General features: G+C 42.2%; 3 protein-coding genes, 1 long non-coding RNA gene and 1 pseudogene across 6 annotated transcripts in view; 3 read left to right on the top strand and 2 right to left on the bottom strand.

The window, feature by feature from the left end:
• The window catches only part of LOC106577684 (RNA-binding protein 4.1), a 32,999-nt gene extending 9,113 nt beyond the window's left edge, over positions 1–23,886 (top strand). The window contains exon 4 of the mRNA XM_082965170.1: positions 23,191–23,886. The gene's annotated coding sequence lies outside the window, so the exon portion shown is untranslated. The remainder of the gene's footprint in view (positions 1–23,190) is intronic.
• On the bottom strand, positions 1,510–11,658 carry tifa (TRAF interacting protein with forkhead associated domain). Of its 2 annotated transcripts, none has more exons than XM_082965171.1 (2): positions 11,350–11,658; positions 1,510–3,540 (listed from the first exon to the last, which is right to left on the bottom strand). In XM_082965171.1, exon 2 carries the CDS (start codon positions 3,473–3,475, stop codon positions 2,873–2,875), a length of 603 nt encoding a protein of 200 aa, XP_082821297.1. In that variant the 5' UTR covers positions 3,476–3,540; positions 11,350–11,658; the 3' UTR covers positions 1,510–2,872. The 2 variants fall into 2 exon arrangements, with proteins under 2 accessions (XP_082821297.1, XP_014011485.1); XM_014156010.3 differs by lacking the exon at positions 11,350–11,658 and adding an exon at positions 4,131–4,585.
• LOC106577686 (RNA-binding protein 4B-like) lies at positions 4,819–9,758 on the top strand (annotated as a pseudogene). The gene is made up of 2 exons (XR_014381410.1): positions 4,819–5,127; positions 7,900–9,758. The product of XR_014381410.1 is annotated as an RNA-binding protein 4B-like (transcript).
• Positions 14,066–18,906, bottom strand: LOC123728741 (uncharacterized). Its single transcript, XR_006760492.2, has 2 exons — positions 18,651–18,906; positions 14,066–18,007 (listed from the first exon to the last, which is right to left on the bottom strand). It is a non-coding gene; the product is annotated as an uncharacterized LOC123728741 (long non-coding RNA).
• On the top strand, positions 19,247–23,886 carry LOC106577685 (RNA-binding protein 4.1). The gene is made up of 4 exons (XM_014156007.3): positions 19,247–19,340; positions 21,529–21,961; positions 22,068–22,729; positions 23,191–23,886. Exons 2-3 carry the CDS (start codon positions 21,553–21,555, stop codon positions 22,700–22,702), a joined length of 1,044 nt encoding a protein of 347 aa, XP_014011482.1. The 5' UTR covers positions 19,247–19,340; positions 21,529–21,552; the 3' UTR covers positions 22,703–22,729; positions 23,191–23,886.
• Positions 23,887–26,066: the final 2,180 nt, after the last annotated feature.

The raw sequence follows: 26,066 nt of genomic DNA, 5'->3' as shown, positions 1-26,066 counted from the left end.
ACTACTAGGAGCACCGCCTCTGGGTGAGCTTTTTCTTGTTTGCTTATGGCAGAATACAGCTCATTGAATGCTGTCTTAGTGCCAGCCTCTGACTGTGGTGGTATGTAAACAGCTACGAAAAATACAGAGGAAAACTCTATGTAAGTAGTGTGGTCTACAGTTTATCATGAGATACTCTACCTCAGGCGAGCAATAGCTCGAGACTACCTTAGATATCGTGCACCAGCTGTTATTTACAAAAATGCATAGTCCGCCGCCCCTTGTCTTACCAGACGCAACTGTTCTATCCTGCCGGTGCAGCGTATAACCAGCCAGCTGTATGTTGATAGTGTCGTCGTTCAGCAACGTCTCCGTGAAGCATAAGATATTACAGTTTTGAATGTCCTGTTGGTAGTTTAATCTTTTGCGTAGGTCATCTATTTTATTGTCCAAAGATTTCACGTTTGCTAGCAGAAGGGAAGGAAGTGGGGGTTTATTCGATCGCCTATGAATTCTCAGAAGGCAGTCGGCCCCTTTTTCTCCGCGTCTTCACGGGGATCTGGGCTTGTTCCCGAGAAAGCAGTATATCGTTTGCATCGGCCTCGTCAGACTCGTTTTAAGGAAAAAAAGGATTCTGCCAGTCCGTGGTGAGTAGTTACAGTCCTGATGTCCAGAAGTTATTTTCGGTCATACGAGACATTATTGGGAAATTGAAAAAATACGGAACCTACCAGACTCTGCCTAGAGCTGGCCGTCCGACCAAACTGAGCAACCGGGCAAGAAGGACCTTGGTCAGGGAGGTGACCAAGAACCCAATGACCACTCTGACAGAAAAAATTAAAGAGTTACTTGGCTGAGATGGGAGAACCTGCCAGAAGGACAAGTTTCTACAGCACTAAACCAATCTGGGCTTTATGGGAGAGTGGCCAGACAGAAGCCACTCTTGAGAAAAAGGCACATGACAGCATGCCTGGAGTTTGCAAAAAGGCACATGAAAGACAGCGCATAAGACAACAGATAATGGTCTGATTGACTAAAATTGAACTCTGTGGCCTGAATGTAAAGCGCTATGTCTGGAGAAAACCAGGCACAGCTCCTCACCTGTCTAACACCATCCCTACTGTGAAGCATGATGGGGCTAAACAGGTTGGGCTCATACCTGAATGACAGGTCGCCACTGGTTGTATCCTTGTTTACTCTTCAGAGCGCAATGGTGCACAAGTGATGCATTTTCCATTGTATCATTTCGCTTGACTGAGAACCACGAGATAAGGTTTGTATAAAAAATAAAGTATATACCCTATTTCATGTCACTGGAGTAGGCTAGCCTGAAGGCCTATATTTCATTTTATTTTTTCATGGCATCCAAACCTAGTTGCCAACCCCAGTTGTATATTGTAAATTCAATCACCCCCTTCACCATCATCATACTCATCATTATTCAGATACTTCAAATATGTGTGGATATAGTGCTAAACTTGAAGAACTCATTGTCTCTGTGAAGTGAAATCACAGAGAACAAAAACATGCAACAATTTCAAAGATTTTAATGAGTTACAGTTCATATAAGGAAAAGAGTCAATTGAAATAAATAAATTAAGCCATAATCTATGGATTTCACATGACTGGGAATACAGTTATGCATCTGTTGGTCAAAGATACTGTACCTATAATAAAAAAGTAGGGACATGAATCAGAAAACCAGTCAGTATCTGGTTTGACCATCATTTGCTCTACACATCTCATTCAGATAGTTGATCAGGCTGTTGATTGTGGCCTGTGGAATGTTGTCCCACTCCTCTTCAATGGCTGTGCAAAGTTTTTGGATACTGGCGATAAGTGAAACATGCTGTCTTACAGGTTGATCCTGTTAAAGTGTGGGATCCTGTTACGATGCTTGCTTCAGCTCCTCCAGTGAGACGGCTGACTGAAGGGGAGCGTAGAGTATTTCTACGAGCTCTGTTTCGTTGTCGTCTGGCAAGACGATCAGAGGAGCGTGAGAGGAGGTCTGCCACCACGTTATCCCTCCCCGGAGTGAACTTCAGCTGATAGTCATACTGTCTGAGGCAGTCGGCCCATCTGTTGAACCTGAAGTGGCTTGTGGCCAGTTCCAAATGCCGACAGTAGCGTAGTGAGGGACTGGTGGTTGGTTCGAAACGTGAACAGCCGGCCATATAAGTAGAGGTGCCACATTTCGCACGCCCAGACACAGGCCAGTGCTTCTCGTTCACCCACAGAGTACTGTTTAGTGGGGCTCAGGGCTCTTGAGGCGAAGGCGACGGGCCTCTCAATGCCACTCTGCAGCTGTGAGAGGACAGCTCCTAGTGCTCCATCTGAGGCGTCACAGGTGAGAATAGTGAGGCAGATGGGGTCAATGTAAGCAAATTGGGGTCATCTCACATGCAGATAGACTAAAACATATACAGTTATAGCCAGTTTTTCAGAATGTGCCTTGGTTCCTCGCAGGTTAAATTTTAGTTACTTGTACTTGCCAAAGCCTTTAATACAATGTGTAACACGATAATCAAATAAAACAGTTTTACTATTATCAACATTTACAAAACACTATCCTTCCTCACCCTAACCCCATCCTTCATTGAATTCTGATACTTGCTCTTATTTGGGTATCATGGAAAAGGGTAATATTCACAAGCTTTAGTTTCACATTTTATAAAATAACGTAACAGTCTGAATAATACTTGAGGAGTGGGTTGTAAGGTAGAATATTAAAACATTTGAGGTACTGATAGCTTGACGCCATATAGAGTCAACATTTTGATTTAAGATTTCAGAATGTTTAACATCAGCATTTTTCAAGAAAACTGCTTCTAGTTAAAGAGAAAATAATACAATATAATCAAAACAATATGGCTGTCATTGCAGTAAAACTATTTTATGAAAGAAGCGCACTGCCTGATTGGTACATGATTGTCTCATCCATCTCCATTGGCCCTTGGCTCATGAGTGGTGGGATGCCATTGGTTGAAAGGTCTGAGCCCGTGTCCAAGACGGGCACCATATTTGGCACGACCATGCCCATCTCTCTGGAAGGGGGTACTGCCAGCACCCCAAACTCCACCTCAAAGCTCCCCTTCGCCTCTCCATTCTCACGGCGTATCAGCATCTCATATTCCCCGAACCGGATCAGGGCCTTACCCGGCAGCTCTGCCCTCTCCAGGAACCCCAGCTCAAACCCATTGACAGTCACACGTCCCTTCTGGCTCAGGTTCTGCACAGAAAATAGCATGTCCGAGCTGTTGGAGGTGCGGTAGGCCTGCAAAGACAGCTGCTTGCGGGAGACACGGGGGTCGGCCAGCACGAAGGTGCAGGCCTGGGCATCCCGGCCCAGCCTTACTGGGTCCTCGGCCTGGAGCTTGTGTCTGGTGTCCAGAGGCAACATGCGGTACAGAGCCCTGGAAGCCTGCTGGGGGTGGTAGAGCTGGATCTGGAGGCATGTCATCAGCTCCTCTGTTTCCACCGTGTGAGACACTTCCATGATGGATCTTATGATGGCTGATGCAATTGAAGGGATGTTGTCTTTCACTTTCAGGTTCACTTGGTCTAAGAGAAAAACAGAAGAATATTCAAATTGATTACTTTTTGTTATTCTGGCACTAAATAAGTCTCATTACTAGACAGAGAATAACAGCTCAGATAGAGGATGTCAGAGGGTGATGGAATGAAAAACACTTAATTCCATTGCTCTAATCCATAGGAAGAATGTTCAGGGTGTTTCCATAAAGCAGTACAACATCTCAAGTGGTTTTGATATTTGTTCTAACATTTTTAGTTCTTAGAATTGTGTCAGAATTGCATCATTCCACACCCTCAGCCTGTCAGCATTTCCTCTAAAACGTTCACTGGTTTAAAGTTATTCCACTGTGATATGAATGTAGCCTTTTTCAAGTATAGACAGGGAAACAGCTTTGGATAGACTGCTTTTTCACAAAAGTCAAAGTCTATATTGTCATCAGAGAGAGGTGAAGAACATGCTAGATATATAATCTGCAAATATCTTCCACGCTTATGTTTTTCTTAAGCACTAATAACAATACTAGGCTTGTCTAACATTTTAATGAGAATCACATATCATGACATTCGTTCAAACAAAACTATTCTGAATGTTCACTTCCAAACGTGCTATAGCTTACCTGTAAAGTTGGGTAAACTGTAGGATTATTTATTTTGCTCGTAGCGTCTCGAAAGATCAGGCTACATTATACAGTAGGCTGTCTCCGACGGTTGACTTGCTTTGTTTACTAGAACCGGTACAACTGTTGTCTATCGGCGCACCAAGTGTTGTGTCAACTATAACGGGTATCGGAGGATACTGCAGGAACAAAAAAAACAGGAAGGGGGTGATCATTACGTCAGACAGAACCAGCCGCACCATACATTAGCACCACCAGTGGCAGTGAACTGCTCCTAGTCATGATCCGGTTATAGTTCGATGTTTAAGGAACGTCTGATTATGCTTTCACCTTGGCAGGCTCTATACAACTTCCTTACGATTTTCAGTAACAGGCAGGCTCATAGGGCTATTTTATGACCGTGTGAGTACAGTCGACAAAGGCGCAGTATCAATTAAACCAACTAGCTTCTTATCTGTGATGAAATTGCATGCCAAATTAACTGTTCTGGGAAAGGGGAGCTATTGTCAATCATCGATTGCCATCTGTAATCAGCATGCCAAAACCCTGAAGCAGTAAAACGAATCTTGGCTCTACAGATCATGGTGATAATAAAGTGAAGAAAAATGTCTCTATATGTGTACAATAAAATACGTATACCAGGCAAGCTAATATCATAAGTCATACCATTCGAAGTAGTTGGTACGAATAGTAGCATAATCATAATATTATGTACCTAGCTAGGCTAATAAATAACCTCAACTTGCCTAGGCAGTTTCAAGCTATTCACTGTTTGTTCATGTGACTGATGACTGTATTACGTGCCTACTCTTGGTGTTAGTAACGCTGTAACAACTTAAAATGTCATTGGTCAATTCACAGGCTAATCAAAGAACAATGGTTGTCTAACCAATCAGCTAGCATAACGCATCTCAGCAGGCTGGGTTTTTCCGTTTTTTAGAACACGGTGTAGACATTTTTTATACGAAAGTGAAGTAGCTAACTTTAATTGATTGAGGTAAGTGTTCTATTCAATATTTCTGGTCGATAACATCTTTAAATAACTGCTGTACTAAAACATTTGAAATTGACGCGAGGTTTATCCTTATGGAATTTCTACCCGTACTGAAGAATATTCTCAGTGTTTTTGCAGTAACAAGCTTTTGGAGTGCCTCTTTTCGGACGTATACACGCGTGTTGTTGAGGTGGCGAATAACTGGCTAGCTACTTTACACGGAACCCAAACCGGCTGCGTGAATACATTTATTTTTTCCCCCCACACCAAACGCGATCACGACACGCAGGTTAAAATATCAAAACAAACTGAACCAATTACATTAATTTGGGGACAGGTCGAAAAGCATTAAACATTTATGTCAATTTAGCTAGCTAGCTTGCACTTGCTAGCCAATTTGTCCTATTTAGCTAGCTTGCTGTTGCTAGCTAATTTGTCCTGGGATATAAACATTGAGTTGTTATTTTTCCTGAAATGCACAAGGTCCTCTACTCAGACAATTAATCCACACACAAACCGGTCAACCGAATCGTTTCTAGTCATCTCTCCTCCTTCCAGGCTTTTTATTCTTTGGACTATATGGCGATTGGCATCTAAACTTTAACCTGTTGGGGATAGGGGGCAGTATTTGCACGGCCGGATAAAAAACGTACCCGATTTAATCTGGTTACTACTCCTGCCCAGTAACTAGAATATGCATATCATTGTTTGATTTGGATAGAAAACACCCTAAAGTTTCTAAAACTGTTTGAATGGTGTCTGTGAGTATAACAGAACTCATTTGGCAGGCCAAAACCTGAGAAGATTCCAAACAGGAAGCGCTCTCTCTGACCATTTCATGGCCTTCTTGATCATCTCTAACCAAAACGGGATCTCTGGCATGACGTGACATTTTCTAACGCTCCCATAGGCTCTCAGAAGGCGCCAGAAAGCTGAATGGTGGCTTTGCAGGCCCTGGCTGAAAAACATTTAGCGCATTTTGTAAGTGGTCGATCTGAGGACAATGAGACTGGAGATGCGTGCCCGAGCTGACACCATGTTTACTTTCTCTCTCTTTGAACGAAAACAACCACTCCCGGTCGGAATATTATCGCTTTTTTACGAGAAAAATGGCATAAAAATTTATTTTAAACAGCGGTTGACATGCTTCGAAGTACGGTAATGGAATATTTAGAATTTCTTGGTCACAAAACGCGTCGGGCGCGTCACCCTTATTTACCCTTCGGATAGTGTCTTGAACGCACGAACAAAACGCCGCTATTTGGATATAACTATGGATTATTTGGGACCAAACCAACATTTGTTATTGAAGTAGAAGTCCTGGGAGTGCATTCTGACGAAGAACACCAAAGGTAATCAAACTTTTCTAATAGTAAATCGGAGTTTGGTGAGTACCACACTTTGTGGGTGTCAAAATAGCTAGCCTGTGATGGCTGGGCTATCTACTCAGAATATTGCAAAATGTGCTTTCACTGAAAATCTATTTTAAAATCGGACATAGCGAGTGCACAAAGGAGTTCTGTATCTATAATTCTTAAAATAATTATGTTTTTTGTGAACGTTTATCGTGGGTAATTTAGTAAATTCACCGGAAGTGTTCGGTGGGAATGCTAGTCACATGCTAGTCACATGCTAATGTAAAAAGCTGGTTTTTGATATAAATATGAACTTGTTTGAACAAAACATGCATGTATTGTATAACATAATGTCCTAGGATTGTCATCTGATGAAGATCATCAAAGGTTAGTGCTGCATTTAGCTGTGGTTTGGGTTTATGTGACATTATATGCTAGCTTGAAAAATGGGTGTCTGATTATTTCTGGCTGGGTACTCTGCTGACATTATCTAATGTTTTGCTTTCGTTGTAAAGCCTTTTTGAAATCGGACAGTGTGGTTAGATTAACGAGAGTCTTGTCTTTAAAATGGTGTAAAATAGTCATATGTTTGAGAAATTGAAGTAATAGCATTTCTAAGGTATTTGAATAACGCGCCACGGGATTCCACTGGCTGTTGAGTAGGTGGGACGCAAGCGCACTGGCCCAGAGAGGTTAATAGTATCACCACGAAGACCAACCAACAACACAGTTCGTCTTTCAGTCACCCACGTGGGTATAACCAATGAGGAGATGGCATGTGGGTACCTGCTTCTATAAACCAATGAGGAGATGGAAGAGGTAGGACATGCAGCTCGATCTGCTTCACAAATAGAACTGACTTATATTTTAGCCCTTGGCAACACAGATGCTCGTGCGAGTGAGCGGTGTGGGTGCCTTAATTAATTGAATAATATAGATTTCTAAATTTATTTTGCAATGCTTGCACACGCGACGCGAGCGGTGTAGTCAGCCTGTATTTCTATGAATGTTTGTTTTTGGTTGCATGAAAGTTGGTTTGCCTTGGCATTGTCATGTTGCTGAAATAACCTCATCTGTGTTTTCGAAGTTTGAAAACAACTGGTTTCTGGCAAAAGTGGTTAGCTAGCATTCTAGATGGCTAGCTGACTTGATGCCCGACATAAGCGCACTGCACTTTGTCATGTAAACTACTTCGCTAGCTAGTCAGATTTTTTTAACTTACTTGTACATGCTAGCTATTTCATAATATGGTTAGCTAGCTATCTAGTCAAGTTTGACATGCATATCCAGTCAGTCATTAAGTAATTTTAGAGGTTTTGAGTAAATGGGCCAACAACATTGTCTGATTAAGTGGTAAGTGGCCCTGGGAGGGGGGTTGTGCCTCAGTCTCATCATTGATCTTTTCCCCCTCTCACCTCAGGCTTTCTACAACACTGCTTCAAGGATGGTCAAGATCTTCATTGGAAACATCCCTCGGGAGGCAGACAAGGATGAAATTCAGGCGTTGTTTTCCCAGTACGGGGCCGTCACAGAATGCGCTATCGTCAAGATTTTTGCTTTCGTCCACATGGATGACCGTAAGTCTGCCACCAAAGCCATCAGCAGCCTGCACCTCTACAAGATGCATGGCACGGCGATAAATGTCGAGGCTAGTCGCGGGAAGAACCAGGGATCCATCAAACTCCACGTGACAAACGTGGAGAAAGGCAACAGCGATGAACTCTGCACATTGTTCGAGGAGTATGGCACAGTCTCTGAATGTGCTATTATTAAAAACTTTGCGTTTGTGCACATGGACAACTCCGACGAGGCTATGGATGCCATCAAGGGATTAGACAACGTTGAATTCCAGGGTAAGATTTTTTATTATTTTTTACGTACGAGGAGGAAGAAGACTACCCCCCACCTCAAAGGGGGGGATACTGGCCAAGGGAGAGGCATGATCCTCCACCCCCTAGCTATCTAAGAGGTCGTCACCCACCCCCTCATCACGGGTACCCTGCCCCCCCTCCACCACCCCTCTCCTTAGACGATCCCCTTACCCAGAGCGTGCTTATGAGCGTGAGAGGGAGAGCTATGCCGTGGTGGATTACTATGAGAAATTCAGGGCTCGCCCTGCCCCTTGTGGCATAATGTCCTATGATGAGAGGCGTGTAGGCTCCTTACCCCTGCCCCCCTCTTCCATGGTCAGGGAGCGTTTCATGACCTCTGGGCTCGATTCATATGAGCTTCTCCGCCTCCCTCCTCCCCGGTCTGCGTACTACGCCAGGGACCACAGTCCCATTCGGAGGGCCCCTCCTCCCCCCATGCCCCCCGTGTACACCGGCGTTTGACTCAAGGTGAGAGTAGGCCTGCGCTACAAACATTCTAATGGGAAATTGGAGGTGAAGTAGTACCTGTCCTCTATATGGAGGGTCCAAGGTCACTTGATGCGCTCTTTAGACGGGCTTCATGCCTCAGTTCTGAGAGGAATGGTCAGAGAGTCGCTCTTCGCTCAACCTCCATATTAACAGTGAAATATTTTAACTGGGGGAAAAAGCATGTGTAAGAGAACTCTGCGACAAATCGTAATTCTTAATCCTCTCGTTGGCACTGCTGGTGTGTAGGCAATGATTGAGATAAATCATGTATTAGCAAAAGTAAGGAACTGATGTAGAGTAATAATTTGACCATTTAGATTGAAGTGTCTCACAAGTTGCTGATGATGAGAATAGAACGATGAATGTAGATTGTTTATAAATGAAACACGTGTTCGCTGCGGGTGTAATGGCCGGTTGACTTGTGTGTGGGTAGCCCTCTTTCCAGGTTTATTTATTTCAACAAGATTTGCGTCCTCGTCACAGTATCCTGATGCGCACAGCGTTCATCTGCGGCTGAGCGCATTTCATTCTCAGGAGAAATTGTAATGCATGACTTCTCGTCATCGAAAACACTTTTATTACACTTGTATTGTTTTGGCCTTGTTTGGTTTGTATTATTTTAGTATTGTGCTTTAGCTACCTTTTTAATCTCTGGCTCCCAGAAGCCTTTGAGCCGTGCGTATTTATTATACGTTCCAATATTTAGTCTTGATATCCTGTAATGTGTCATGATACAAACTTTCGCTGATAAGTCACATTTCTTAAATTGATGAATGGAAGCATCAACACGTTAGGATGTTACTATTAGCAAATAATCGTGACTGTATATCGACTTAAATACGAACCATCTTGTGTTTCCTTGTTCAATCTGAAGTTATACGACAATGTACAACAGCATAATAAAACCACTACAATTGAATAGTTGGTTAATTTGTAAATGATAAAATATTTGCTTATGGTAGCTAGTTATCCCAAGTGGATAACGTTCTTTTTTTTTTGTCATCAAAGGACAAACTGAATTGTATAATCATTTTTTACTTTTTTGATCTCTTAACATCTTATCGCAGATTCTTATCACAATCAGTGGTTTGATGGCAGTTGCTTCTCATTACATTTTAATCATTGAATCGTGATCATGTGAAAGGGGTTTTGTGCCCGATGATGATAAATTAAGAATCTTCCTCTACCAATGTGAAATAACGTTATCACTTATGTCTCCCCTCAACTTCAAGCGCTCAATCACAATTGAACTATCTAAATCAACCCCTTCACTGCCCATCAATTTATTTAGTTGTCATGGGTTGGATTGTCATTGTCATGTCCCCAGTTCTCAACATATTACACTTGGAATGATGGTGTTCTGAGCACCCTTGCTCTTGGAGCATCTCTGGAGAGATGTTCTTGGCACAGCCTGCAGTAACTTAACCAGGTAAGATGTGAATCAAGATCAGTTGTGGGTTGTATGAAACTAAGAGTTAAACGTGATGAATTTATGTACACATGAGTCAAGGTCTTTTCAAATTTAGTACAGGAGAATGGCAAATTACCTCTGTTTGCTTGATTTAGGCCGGGCATGAACAGGTAAGGTTTTTTGTTTTTGTTTTTTTGATCTTCCTTTCCAAAACTAAAAAGCAATATGGCTGCGTTTAGACGGGCATCCCAAATGTTATATATTTTCCACACTAATTCGAATTGTGACCAATCACATCAGTTACTTTCACATCAGATCATTTTCAGAGCTGAGCTGATTGGTCAAAAGACCAATTTAGTGAAAAGAATATCAGATATGGGCTGCGTGCATTGTCAACCAAACATCTAAAGGGGCAATCTGGGATTCATCAACATTTTGGGACTTAAGTTAATGATGTATAGGCCTAGCCATTGATTCTTGAAGAATATAACTTAAATGCCTCATGACCTTCAACTGCCCTACCCAGAAATATGTTCATCAGAGCCCCAAATATAAGCTTGTTTTACTCAATTCTTTGTAAACAAACTGCAGCTTCAAAACTGCAATTTTTAGCTCCTAGATGGTCGGTCCTTGTATCAATCGCTCCGTCTATGAATTTGAGTGGTTAGCCTACATTTCTCAAGCCTCATCACCACTTGTTTGGTTAACAGCTGGGGGGGAGTTAAAAATATATATTTTTATCCCAGATTGCACATTAAACATACAGTGCATTCGGAAAGTATTCTGACCCCTTGACTTTTTTTCACATTTTGTTACGTTGTAGCCGTATTCTAAAATGGATCAAATATATTTTTTTCTATCAATCTACACACAATACCCCATAATGACCAAGCGAAAACAGGTTTTTGGAATGTTTTGCAAATGTATAAAAAAGAGGAATACCTTATTTACATAAGTATTCAGACCCTTTGCTATGAGATTCGCAATTGAGATCAGGTGCATCCTGTTTCCATTTATCATCCGTGATGTTCCTACAACTTGATATTAGTCTACCTGTGGTCAATTCAATTGATTGGACAGGATTTGGAAAGGCACACACCTGTCTATAAGGTCCCACATTTGAGAGTGCATGTCAGAGCAAAAACCAAGCCATGAGGTTGAAGGAATTGTCCGTAGAGCTCCGAGAAAGGATTGTGTCGAGGCGCCGATCTGGGGAAAATGTTTTTCAGCGGCAGGGACTGGGAGACTAGTCAGGATCGAAGGAAAAACAAACAAAGCAAAGTACAGAGATCCTTGATGAAAACGTGCTCAGGACCTTAGACTGGGGTGAAGGTTCACATTCCAACAGGACAACAACCCTAAGTGCACAGCCAAGACAATGCAGGAGTGGCTTTGGGACAAGTCTCTGAATGTCTTTTAACCCGATCGAACATCTCTGGAGAGACCTAAAAATAGCTGTGCAGCGACACTCCCCATCCAACCTTACAGAGCTTGAGAGGATCTGCAGACAAGAATGGGAGAAACTCCCCAAATACAGGGGTGCCAAGTTCGTTGCGTCATACCCAAGAAGACTCGAGGCTGTAATCGCTTCCAAAGTTGCATCAACAAAGTACTGAGCAAATACTTGTGATATTTCTGGTTTTTATTTGTAATACATTTGCAAAAATGTCTAAACCTGTATTTGCTTTGTCGTTTATGGGGTTTTGTGTGTAGATTGAGGGGGGAAAACTTCATCAATTTTAGAATAAGGCTGTAATGTAACAGAATGTGGAAAAAGTCAAGGGGTCTGAACTCTTTCCGAATGCTCTGTAAACATGATGTTGGTTGTGGAAATGTTTTACGTCATTGTGAAGGATTCAGATTTGTTTTAAATATATACTGAACAAAAATATAAAGTAACATGCTACAATTTCGTCAATTTGACTGAGTTTTTAACAGTTCATATAAGGGAATCACTCAAATTAAATTAATTAGGCCCTAATCTATGAATTTAACATAACTGGGAATAACAGATATGCATCTGTTGTTTACTGATACCTTAAAAAAAAGGTAGGGGCGTGGATCAGAAAACCAGTCTGTATGTGGTGTGACCACCATTTGCCTCATGCAGTGGCCTGTGAAATGTTGTCCCACTCCTCTTTAATGGCTGTGCGAAGTTGCTGGATATTGGCGGGAACTGGAACACGCTGTCGTACACGTGATTTCAGAGCATCCCAAACATGCTCAATCGTTGACATGTCTGAGTATGTAGGCCATGAAAGAACTGGGAAATTTTCAGCATCCAGGAATTGTGTACAGATCTTTGCGACATGGAGCCGTGAATTATCATGCTGAAACATGAGGTGATGACTGGATGAATGGCACGACAATGGGCTTCAGGGGCTCGGCACGGTTTCTCTCTGCATTCAAATTGCCATAGATAAAAGGCAGTTGTGGTCGTTGTCGCTGACTTATGCCTGCCCATACCATAACCCCACCGCAACCATGGGGCACACTGTTCACAACGTTGACATCAGCAAACAGCTCACCCACAAGATGCCATACACAAGGTCTGCGGTTGTGAGGCCGGTTGGATATACTGCCAAATTCTCTAAACGATGTTGGAGGCGGCTTATTGTAGAGAAATTAAAATTCAGTTCTCTGGCCACAGTTCTAGTTGACGTTTCTGCAGTCAGCATGCCAGTTGCGCACTCCCTCAACTTGAGACGTCTGTGGCATTGTGTTGTGTAACAAATCTGCACATTTTAAGAGTGGTCTTTTATTTTCCCCAGCACAAGGTGTACCTGTGTAATGATCATGCTGTTTAATCAGCTCCTTGATATGCCACACCTGTCAGGTGCATGGATTATATTGGCAAAGGAGAAATTATCACTAACAGGGATGTAATCAAATTTGTGCCCAAACTTTGAGAAATAAGCCTTTTTTTTGTGTGTGTATGGGAACTGTCTTGGTATTTTTGTTTCAGCTCATGAAACGTGGGACCAACACTTCACATGTTGTTTATATTTTTGTTCAGTGTAATTCCATCCATAAGCAAGCATGGACAAAGTCTTAGTCAGCAGGTACATATTGATTTGGGGGATGTATTCATTAGTGTACACCAAAGTGAAACATTTAGCAACGAAAACAATTGTTTCTTATTGTACAAGTTAATGCTACGGAGTCCCCCTCTGTTTCGGCCCGTTGGGTTCCTAGTGAATGCACCCCTATGTTTGAAGTTCTAGGCCCCTGGTAAATTAGAAAAGTAGAATTCATTAAGCATTCATATGTTTTGTAACCTATACTGTAAAATAGTTGAATTGGTCTATACAGCTGTACACTCCCCCCTAATAAAATATATTTTTTCAAACCATGATCTTGTTTGTTCACTCAAGGTTACTAGTGCCCTTTCCAAATGAGGGTACTGTACATAATGTTGGAAGGCTGGCCACACGATACTACAGATGTGTTTACAGATCATGTATAATTTCCATTGGGGGTAGCCTACAGATAATCTATCGTTTTCTATTGACCCATATATATCCATCTAAGATCCTTTTGGTTTGGTGTGGTGTGTTCCCTTTATGGAAGCCTACTGCCCTCTGCTGGATAGGTGATGTACACGCCGATCAAAGAAGTCAAAACATAGCTGTATGTGCTTCTCAAAATCTTCTTGCACCACAATGCTCCCACTCTTACCCAATAAAAAGTAATCTAAAACATCTATGTATTTAAAAAGATTGTTACAAGTGTTAGCAGAATGTATTAGATAAAAGACAGAATCTATTAGTGAAGGTGCTGGAGACCAAAGGGAAAAAGTCTCAGCATACTTCCAGTCAGATGCAAATGTCTTTAATTGTCGCTGAGCTTTCGGTCAGTCGACCTTCATCAGAGCATGTCTCCACAAACAATAGTGGGACATATAAGGTATTCAGACCACTTATCTTTTTCCACATTTTGTTACATTACAGCCTTATTCTAAAATGGGTTAAATAAAATACAAATCCTCAGCAATCTGCACACAATACCAAATGACTAAGCGAAAACAGTTTTAGATTTTTCTTCAAATGTATTAAAATAAAAATACCTTATTTACACAAGTATTCAGACCCTTTGCTATGAGACTCAAAATTGAGCTCAGGTGCATCCGTTTCCGTTGATCATCCTTCAGATGTTTCTACAACTTGATTGGAGTCCACTTGTGGTAAATTCATTTGATTGGACATGATTTGGAATGGTAAACAACTGTCGATATAAGGTCCCACAGTTGACAGTGCATGTCAGAGCAAAAACCAAGCCATGAGGTCGAAGGAATTGTCCGTAGAGCTCCGAGATAGGATTGTGTCGAGCCACAGATCTAGGGAAGGGTACCAAAACATGTATGCAGCATTGAAGGTCCCCAAGAACACAGTGGCCCTCCATCATTCTTAATTGGAATAAGTCTGGAGCCACCAAGACTTCCTAGAGCTGACCGTCCGGCCAAACAGCAATCGGGGGAGAAGGGCCTTGGTCAGGGATGTGACCAAGAACCTGATGGTCACTCTGACAGAGCTCTAGGGTTCTTCAAATCAAATTTATTTATATAGCCCTTCGTACATCAGCTGATATCTCAAAGTGCTGTACAGAAACCCAGCCTAAAACCCCAAACAGCAAGCAATGCATGTGAAAGAAGCACGGTGGCTAGGAAAAACTCCCTAGGAAAAACTCCCTAGAAAGGCCAAAAACCTAGGAAGAAACCTAGAGAGGAACCAGGCTATGAGGGGTGGCCAGTCCTCTTCTGGCTGTGCCGGGTGGATATTATAACAGAACATGGTCAAGATGTTAAAATGTTCATAAATGACCAGCATAGTCAAATAATAATAATCATAGTAGTTGTCGAGGGTGCAACAAGCACGTCCGGTGAACAGGTCAGGGTTCCATAGCGGCAGGCAGAACAGTTGAAACTGGAGCAGCAGCACGGCCAGGTGGACTGGGGACAGCAAGGAGTCATCATGCCAGGTAGTCCTGAGGCATGGTCCTAGGGCTCAGGTCCTCCGAGAGAAAGAAAGAGAGAATTAGAGAGAGCATATTTAAATTCACACAGGACACCGGATAAGACAAGAGAAATACTCCAGATGTAACAGACTGACCCTAGCCCCCCGACACATAAACTACTGCAGCATAAATACTGGAGGCTGAGACAGGAGGGATCATCTGTGGAGATGGGAGAACCTTCAAGAAGGGCAACCATCTCTGCAGCACTCCACCAATCAGGCCGTTATGGTAGAGTGGCCAGACGGAAGCCACTCCTCAGTAAAAGGCCATGACCGCCCGCTTGGAGTTTGCCAAAAGGCACCTAAAGGCTCTTGACCATGAGAAAGAAGATTCTCTAGTCTGTTAACTCTTTGACCTGAATGCCAAGCGTCATGTCTGGAGGAAACCTGCCACCATCTTAACAGTGAAACATGGTGATGCTTCACTGTAGGTGATGCTCCAGAGCGCTCAGGACCTCAGACTGGGGCGAAGGTTCACCTTCCAACAGAACAACGACTCTAAGCACACAGCCAAGACAACGCAGGAGTGGCTTCGGGACAAGTCTCTGAATATCCTTGAGTGGCCCAGCCAGAGCCTGGACTTGAACCCAATCGATCATCTCTGGAGAGACCTGAAAATAGCTGTACAGCAACGCTCCCCATCCAACCTTACAGAGCTTGAGAGGATCTGCAGAGAAGAATGGGAGAAACTCCCCAAATACAGGTGTGCCAAGCTTGTAGCGTCATACCAAAGACGACTCGAGGCTGTAATTGCTGCCAGAGGTGCTTCAACAAAGTACTGAGTAAAGGCTTTGAATACTTATGTAAATGTGATATCTATTTTATTTTTAATAAATTAGCAAAACTTTCTACAAACCTGTTTTTTCTTTGTCATTATGGGGTATTGTTGTGTAGATTGATGAGAAAAAACCCCAATTTAATCCATTTTAGAATAAGGCTGTAACCTAACAAATGTGGAAAAGGTCAAGTGGTCTGAATACTTTCCGAAGCCACTGTAAGGCCACACAGTGAGCCAGAGATAATGACCGCAACACCTGTGGTAATCTATAGTATCCCAAAGGGTCACTAGATGTCATATAAGATGGAACAATTAAATGTCAGTATAAGGAACCCATACTCTCAAAAAGGGAGCATTACAGTTGAAAAGCGCCCAAAAAAGAAAGCAAAGGAAAACAGATATACAACACTATACACAGTGCCTTCAGGAAGTATTCACACACCTTGGCAATTCCGCATTTTGTTGTGTTACAGCCTGAATTCAAAATGGATTACCTGGAATTTTTTTCTCACCCATCTACACACTATAATGTCAAAGCAAAAACATGTTGTTTTAGAAATGTTAGCAAATGTATTGAAAATGAAATGCAAAAATGTCTAGTAATTTACATAAGTATTCAAATCAAACTTTATTTTTCACATGCGCCAAATACAACAAGTGTAAACCTTACAGTGAAATGCTTACTTACAAGCCCTTAACCAACAGTGCCGTTCAAGAAGAGTTATCATGTTTTGGGAAAATATTTTAACTAACACAATAACGAGGCTATATACAGGGTGTACCAGTACCGAGTCAGTGTGTGGGGGTACAGGTTAGTTGAAGTAATTTGTACATGTAGGAGGGGTGAAGTGACTATGCATAGAAAGTAAACAGCGAGTAGCAGCAGTGTACAAAACAAATGGGGGGGGGGGGGGGGGGGGGGGGGGGGGGCGCAATGTAAAGAGTCCGTGGCCATTTGACTAATTGTTCAGCAGTCTTATGGCTTGGGGGTAGAAGCTGTTAGGCAGCCTTTTGGTCCTAGACTTGTATTCGGCACATGTGGCAGTTGGATTAAAATGTTTTATTCACACCCCTTTGCTATGATACTCCAAATTGAGCTCCGGTGCATCCAATTTCCTTTGATTCGCCCTGAGACTTCTCTATAGCTTGATTGGAGTAAACTTGTGGCCAACTCAATTGTTTGGACATGATTTAGAAAGAAACACACCTGTCTATATAAGGTCCCACAATTGACAGTGCATGTCATAGGAACTTTGGTTTGGAAAGAGACGGCACCTGTATGGTGAAGTCAGAGATAGACAGACTTGTAAAGTCGGCTAAGGAACAGAAGTTGGGTTTTGGAGAAACGCCTTCAGTGTGTGCTTTGCAAGCCATGCAGCTGGGCAATAGAGTGGTGAACGGATAGACATGGTTATGGACAGCAAGGAAGAAGAGCTGAGTGTGTGTTGAGGAATAATCTGGACAAGTACGAGTGACATTTTTGGTTAAAGTGTCTTGGGCAGTGAAAAAAAGTGGAGAAGGATGGGTTAAGGGTGAGGGATCCTGAGAGGATCACAGTGAGTAGTAGATTTGTGCTGGTATAGAGGGATAGGGTAACGATTGAGTTATGTTTCAGTAAGGTTGGCTTCTTAGCGCTCATAGCAATGGTTATCAACTGTACCGCAGAAATGGAAAGTAAATCGCAGAAAATATATGTTGTGGTGGCAGCTGCTGAGAAGTATTTGGGTATATGAGATTTGTCTTCAGAAGAGTTACAGGGTTTGTTGAGTTGTGGTGTCCCATCCTCCCAGGCTGTTGGTATGTATGGGCAGGAGCAGATGGGGTCAAAGTAGTGGTTTGCCTCTTCCACCGCTTTGGAGTTGATGTAGTGTCGACCTACTGTTCACTCCTCTTGGTGGTCAAATGCAGATCTTTCTACCTCCCGAGGGAGATTTCAGCTGTTGCCGTGAATGTTGTATACATTCCACCTCAGGATAAGAAAATAACAAGCTGGCACTTAACGAACTGTACAAGGCTATAAACAAGCAAGAAAACCTACACCCAGAGGCTGCTTTTCTGGTTTCTGGCAACTTTAATTACGCGTCACTAAGACACATGATGCTCAACATCCATCAACACGTCTCCGATGCCACTAGGGGCGATAAAGCTTTTGGGGTGAATGTTGTAATGCAAGTAACAGAGAACTCCTTTTGAAGTTAACACTTTTTTTTTTGTATATCCTGGCGAGGTTTAGAGAGCTCAATTTGGTATGCCTCTTCCACACACAGGGTGGAGTAACCCCTGTCCAGAAAACATTGTTTCATATTGACAGCTTTATCAATAAAGTCCTCTGGCGAATGACACACGTCTGAGCCAATAGAACTGACTCTTGGGTAAACCTTTTTTAAGGGCACTAGGATGAGTGCTACTTGCTAGGAGAAAAGCGTTTGTCAGTCTCTTTCTGATACAGAGTGGTGATAAGTTCCCCATTCACATGCCCAAGAATGGACACGCTTATGGTCGTATTCAATAAAGAACTTCGGGTCAGTGTTCATAATATTTAAAAAGGAAGTGAATTTATGGAGTTTTTGCTCAATGCCAATCCACACATAGAGAATATCATCAACATACCTGAACCATTTGAGGACCTTGGAAAAGGAAGGGTTCCTGGTCTCATCCTCGATAAACTTTGGCTCAAAATAGCCCACATAATTTGTAATAATTAGGGGCAAAGGTGGAGGCCATCGCAACTCCACTAACTTGAAGGAAAATGTATTTTACAAAGGCAAAGTAGTTGAGCTTGAGAACTTGAGAAGACAATTTACGTTCCTGTTGGTAATATCCCAGTGCATCTAAGGGAAAGGGCGATACCTTGTCAGTTGTACAACTGAATGCATTCAACTGAAATGTGTTTTCCGCATTTAACCCAACCCCTCTGAATCAGAGAGAGGCGGGGCTGCCATAATCGACATCCACGTCTAGGCCTTTTTCATGACAGAAATTCTTGTACAGGCTCTGTAGATCAAATGTAGCCCTCTATTGTGTAGCAGAATGTATTAGTAAATTATGGTTATCACAGATATATAAACACATTTTTACAATGCACCCACATAAATTGTAGAAATGTACGGTGTTTAGACACAAATATGACTTTGTGGCTGTGTTAACTAGTGACGACCGAAACTCATGCCTACCGCCCAACACTGCTTGTCTAACCAATCAGCTTTGACAAAGCATCTCAGTAGGCGGGATTTATCCGCTTCTTAGAACGCTGGTGTAGCCATTTTTCTTGTGTGACTGTAAGGCAGATAGCTGATTGAGGTAAGAGTCCCATTCAATCTTTCTTGGTCGATAAAAAAAATGTAAATAACTATACTAAAACATTTGAAATTGATACAAAGTGTATATTAATGTAATGCCTACCAGTACTAAATAATATTCTCAGTGTTTTGCATTAGCAAAATGTGTTTTTAGAGCGCCCGTCTTCTCGGACGGACACGACGACGTGTGAGCTGAGTTGCAAGCTAACGTTAGAGCAATTGCTAAGCTACGTAGCTGCTATCTAGCTAGACAAGATGTACAACCATTTTTTGCCGTTTTCTAGGCATGTCTGATTTCGGTCGCATGAAAGTTGTTTTGCCATGGCATTATCATTTTGAGTAAATAGAACGCGGCTTATCTGCGTTTTCGAAGTTTGAAAAAAAGACCGGTTTCTGGACAAAGTGGTTAGCTACCATGCTAGACAGCTAGCCACATAGTGGTGAGGAGGAGTCTACCGTGTCCGGAAGCGAATTCATCATACATTTTCTATATTCCGGGTCCACTCAAAACTAAGCTTTGTTTTACTATTAACAGTTAGTTGATTGAGGTTGTATATCGATTTTCTCTCCTTAAGTATACCATCTGAAATATTAGTTTGTTATTTTGCCGCCAGTTCCTTATTCAGATGGTTAGGGTTAAATGCGGAAGACACATTTCAGTTGAATACATTGTTGGACAACTGACTAGGTATTCCCCTTTCCCTATCAGGGCATTACAACTAGATTTAGGGTCGCCTGAATTGGCGCACATGCGCACTAGGCCCGAGCTCGTTTAACCCTTTACAGTCTAAGCTAGCTGAACTATGCTTGTTTTCGTCCACATGGTCAAACTTCATAAATATTGCACCCTCAACTTTTTAAAACGGCTTTACTAGTTATACAGTCATAACTAAGATATTCTATGGAAAGAAACTTAAATTGTGTATTTGTTAAATAGTCATGACTGGTTTGAGATGTTGTATGATGATAGTGGTGAAGGATATTATTGACATTGCTACTTAATGCGGATCCAAGTTACGTTTTGAGCTCCATTGGCATAGGGTTAGCTGGACTGGACTTTTCTGACTGGTCTTGGAACTGTGGCAACGGGCAGCCTCTCCTTGCTTGACTCAACTATATATAACTATATAGTGATTTTTGCCAATAGACACATAAGTACAGTCTTGTACCCATAACCTTTTTTCAACTAACTATGGTATTTGTTGATTAAATCAGACTTTATTAATGAGTAATCCAGGAATGACTTATTTGACACGAAGAGTCTGAAGGAAATAGATCGCTCTGTCTGTTAACTTCTTATGGCTCAAATCCCGTTAACATGACATTAAACTTTTTCATGAAATCACACATGCAATACACCAAATTAAAGCTACACTTGTAGCTTTAATTTGTCATATTTCAAAAAGGCTTTACGACGAAAGCAAACCATGCGACTATCTGAGGATAGCACCCCACCAAACAAACACAGACAATCATAATTCACCCCGGCAGGCGCGACACAAAACTCAGAAATAAAGATATAATTCATGCCTTACCTTTGACGCGCTTCTTCTGTTGGCACTCCAATATGTCCCATAAACATCACAAATGGTCCTTTTTGTTCGATTTAATTCTGTCGTTTATATATCCAAAATGTCAATTTATTTGGCACGTTTGATCCAGAAAAACACCGGTTCCAACTCGCGCAACATGACTACAAAATATCTCAAGTTACCTGTAATCTTTGTCCAAACATTTCAATCAACTTTCCTAATACAACTTTAGGTGTTTTTTTTAACGTAAATAATCGATAACATTTAAGACTGGATAAACTGTGTTAGATACCGGAGGAAAACAAAGTGGAGCGTGCTTTCAAGTCACGCGCCTCAACCACAACAGTACACTTCACTCGACCCTGGTTCTGAACAGGGCTACTTCATTACACAAAGGGAAAAACATCAACCGATTTCTAAGGACTGTTGACATCCAGTGAAAGTGATAGGAACTGCAAGCAACTGCCTTAGAATTCTAGATTCCCATTGAAAACTTGTGATGATAATGTGGTTAGCTATATAGTCATATTTGAGATGCATATCCAGTCATTAAGTAATTCCAAAGATTTTTAGTAAATGGACCAACAACATTGCCTGGATAAGTGGCCTGGGGGGGGGGCTTGTCTCATCATTGATATTTTCCCCCTCTCACCTCAGGCTTTCTACAACACTGCTTCAAGGATGGTCAAGATCTTCATTGGGAATGTCCCTCGGGAGGCAGACAAGGATGAAATCCAGGCACTCTTCTCACAGTATGGTGCTGTCACAGAATGCGCCATCGTCAAGAATTTTGCCTTCGTCCACATGGATGACCGTAAGTCTGCCACCAAAGCCATCCGCAGCCTGCACCTCTACAAGTTGCATGGCACGGCGATAAACGTTGAGGCTAGTCGCGGTAAAAACCAGGGAGCCGTCAAACTCCACGTGACAAACGTGGAGAAAGGCAACGATGATGAGCTCCGCACTTTGTTCGAGGAGTACGGCACAGTCTCTGAATGTGCTATTGTCAAAAACTTCGCGTTTGTGCACATGGACAACTCCGACGAGGCTTTGGATGCCATCAAGGGATTAGACAATGTCGAATTCCAGGGTAAGATTTTTTTGAAGTCTTATGCTGTTTAAAAGGTTACACATTAAAACATTTGGCTACTTCTCTTCTACCTAATCATGTTTTTTGGTATTTCTCTCCCTAATAGGGAAACGTATCCATGTCCAGATATCAAAGAGCCGTCCCAGGTACGAGGAGGAAGAAGACTACCCCCCACCTCAAAGGGGGGGATACTGGCCCCCCCGTGGCTACCCCGGGGAGAGGCATGATCCTCCACCCCCTAGCTATCTAAGAGGTCGTCACCCACCCCCTCATCATGGGTACCCTGCCCCCCCTCCACCACCCCCTCCCCCTAGACGAGCCCCTTACCCAGAGCGTGCTTATGAGCGCGAGAGGGAGAGCTATGCCGTGGTGGATTACTATGAGAAATACAGGGCTCGCCCTGCCGCTTACGGCATAATGTCCTATGATGAGAGGCGTGTAGGCTCCTTACCCCCTCCTCCCCCGCCCCCCTCTTCCATGGTCAGGGAGCGTTTCATGGCCTCTGGCCTCGATCCATATGAGCGTCGCCCTCTCCCTCCTCCCCCGTCTGCGTACTACGCCAGGGACCGCAGTCCCATTCGGAGGGCCCCTCCTCCCCCCATGCCACCCGCCGGTAACGGTTACTCCTATGAGCGTTCCCGACTCTCACCCGTCTCTCGCCCCGCGATGTACAACCTACCACGTACCAGAGACCCCTACGCCGACAGGTTGCCGCCGCCGCCACCGGCCCGCTATTACTAAGCAGCGTACACCGGCGTTTGACTCAAGGTGAGAATAGGCCTGCGCTACAAACATTCTAATGGGAGGTGAAGTAGTACCTGTCCTCTATATGGAGGGTCCAAGGTCACTTGATGCGCTCTTTAGACGAGCTTCATGCCTCAGTTCTGAGAGGAATGGTCTGACAGTCGCTCTTGGCTAAACCTCCAGATTAACTGTGAAATGCTTGAACTGAGAGAAAAAGCATGTTTAAGAGAGCTCTGCGACAAATCGTAATTCTTAATCCTCTCGTTGGCACTGCTGGTGTGTAGGCAATGATTGAGCTAAACATAAATCATGTATTGGTAAAAGTGAGGAACAGAGTAATAATTTCACCATTTAAATGGAAATATTTCAAGTTGCTGATGATAATTGAACAATGAATGTAGATCGCTTATAAATGGAAACATGTTCGCTAGTGCTGTAACAGGCGCTTGACGTATGTGTGTGTGTGTGGTTTGCTCTCTTTCCAGGTTTAAATATTTCAACAAGATCTGCGTCCTCGTCACCGCCGTCGTCTCCTGATGCACGCAGCGATTTACCCCCCCGTCTGGTTGAGCGCGTTTCGTTCTCCTGCAACGCTCTCAGGAGGAATTGTAATGCATGACCCCTCGTCATCTAAAACACTTTTATTACACTCGTATTGTTTTGCCCTTTTTTGTTTTGTATTTTAGTATTGTGCTTTAGCTACATTTATAGTCTCTGGCTCTCAGAAGCCTTTTAGTCAGTCGTTTTTTTTATTTTTTATTTTACGTCCTTGATATACTGTAACGTGTCATGATACAAACTTTTGCTGTTAAATCAAATTTCTGAAATTTGATGAATGGAAGCTGCAGCACGTAATTATGAAAAGGATGTTATTAATATCAAATAATCGTGACTGTATATCGACTTGAATACGAATCATGTGTTTCCTTTGAAATTAAACCACCACGTTTGTTCAATCTACGTCTGAAATTATGAAAAGTTATGGATTATGAATAGGTTGCGCTCTGCGACAATGTACAACGGCGTAATAAAACCACTACGACGGACTACAACAATGGACTAGTTGGTTAATTTAATTGGACAAATATTTGCTGATGGTAGCAAGTTTTACCAAGGTGGGTAACGTTCTTGTTTGTCATCAGAGGACATGATTTTAGTAAATAAACTGAGTTGTATAGTCATTTGGATATATTTTTTTCTCTTGTTAAATCATAGTCGTGTCACAGATTCTTGTATCACTATCAGTGATTCAATGGCGGATGATCAGTTGCTTCACAATATACTTAAACCATTGAATCGTGATCGTGTGAACGGGGGATATATGCCTGATTATGATAAATTAAGAATCGTCCTCTACCAATGTGAAATAACGTTATCGCTTATGTCTCCCCTCGACTTCAAGCGCTCAATCACAATTGAACTATCTAAATCAGCCCCTTCCCTGCCCATCAATTTATTTAGGTTTCATGGGTTGGATTGATAGGGCTTTATTGTCATGTCCACAGTTCTCACCATATTACACTTGGCATGACTGTGTTCTGAGCACCCTTGCTCTGGAAGACTCTTTGGAGAGATGTTCTTGGCACAGCCTGCAGTAACCTAACCAGGTAAGATGGGAATTGGGATCAGTTGTGGGTTGTATGAAACTAAGGCTTAAAGATGTGATGAATTTAGGTACACAGGAGTAAGAGGTATTTTGGCCAAGAGGTGTTTTCTGAATTTAGTACAGGGAAATGGCAAAGAACCTTTTGATGTGTGCGCTTGATTTATGCCGGGTGTGGACAGGTAATATCGTTTTGTTATTCCTTTCCAAACTAAAAAGCAGTATGTCAATCAAATGTCTTTTTAAAGGGGCAATCTGGGATTCGTCAACATTTTGGGACTTAAATTAATTATATTTTCCTAGCAATTGATTCATAAAGAATATAGCTTTAATGCCTCATGAGCATAGTTGAGCTGTCCTACCCCCAAAAAATGTTTCAAAGCCCAAAACGTAAGCTTGTTACGTCATTGTAAACAATGTTTTTAATTGTAAACAAACTGGCTTCAAAGCCTGGTCAGCTATTATTTTGAGCTCATACATAGACTGACTATGATTTTCAGTGGTTACTTTTCTCCAGCCCATCCCTCAGCTGTTAACCAAACAATTGTCGGGACTTTGTTGATTGAATCCAAGATTGCCCTTCCATAAGCAAGCAGGGACCAAGTATGTTCAGGTCAGCAGGTTCCTAGTCATGTGGGGGTGTGTTAAAAAATATAAAAATAATTATGTGTGCATATAAGAAAGTTTTTGCAACGAAAACGAGCGTTTATTGGACAACTGCACGTTAGTGAGTCTCCCCGTTTTGGCCATATTGGTTCCTAGTGAATGCACCTGCGTTCGATGTTCTAGGCTCCTGTTAAATTACAAATGTATAATTAATTGAGCATTCGTATGTAGTGAAACCTATACTGGAAATAGTTATATGGGTTTGTACAGCCTGTCATTCCTACTATCCGGTGCCTTTTGGTCATCAAAAATAAAATAAACAAACGTATGTATTTTATCAGAAAACACGTTTGACTTTCATAAAATATTGGTCAAACTCGGGCACTAAAATCCCTGTTGTGTGTATGATCCCATACAGGCTATTGCATAATCGTAACAGGGTGGCAATTTGGAGCATAAATTAGCCATAGCTCTGGGTGATTTGAGGTAGCATAATCGTGAACGTTTAAAGGATTTTAACTTCTTTATGAAATGTTTAAGATTTTGCAATTTGATTAGTTCTCTCATTTAGCCTAACAAAGGAAATGTATGACTAGCATAATAAAAAATGCATAAAACCGAGTGTTTATATTTATTTACATTTGGCACAATTTTCCCACAAAAAACGGGATGTCCTGAACGTGATTGTGGGAAGGGCGTGTTTTCTTAAAGGAGACTTACTACATACTAAGGGTGAGAAGTGATATCGGGGAACACATTTTAAATTCAATAGTTTATATTTCTCATAGAAGTTGAATAACACCTGGGGTGGCAAAAACGCCTACATCCTCCGAAAAAAAGTGTTCAAAATGCGTAACATTCCCTTTCAAGATCTATATTTTTGTGTTTTTAAGGAAAGGACACCTGACCTTAATCCCCCTTCCCGATTGTTTCATCTCCAAATAAAATACTTAAAACCATGATCTTGTTTGTTCACTCTGGGTACTGGGGTACTGTACACACAATTTTGGGAGGGCTGGCCACACGAGACCACAGATGTGGTTACAGGTCATGTATGTTGGTGGCATTTCTGTTGGTGGTTAGCCTATAGATCATTTTTATAAACGCATATTTACTCATCATATGACTGGTGATGAGATCCTTTTTGTGTGC

This window comes from Salmo salar, chromosome 18 (assembly GCF_965601325.2).
Source record: "Salmo salar chromosome 18, fSalSal1, whole genome shotgun sequence".
Classification (NCBI taxonomy): Eukaryota; Metazoa; Chordata; class Actinopteri; order Salmoniformes; family Salmonidae; genus Salmo; species Salmo salar.
Note: the sequence above shows the minus strand (reverse complement) of the source record. Positions and strands in the feature narration are given on the sequence as shown.

Bases quoted from the DNA above. Each gene is read 5' to 3' on its own strand.
- tifa (XM_082965171.1), bottom strand. From the start codon at position 3,475: ATGGAAGTGTCTCACACGGTGGAAACAGAGGAGCTGATGACATGCCTC.
- LOC106577685 (XM_014156007.3), top strand. From the start codon at position 21,553: ATGGTCAAGATCTTCATTGGGAATGTCCCTCGGGAGGCAGACAAGGAT. The intron at 21,962-22,067 runs GTAAGATTTTTT...TCTCCCTAATAG, and splicing joins AGACAATGTCGAATTCCAGG to GGAAACGTATCCATGTCCAG.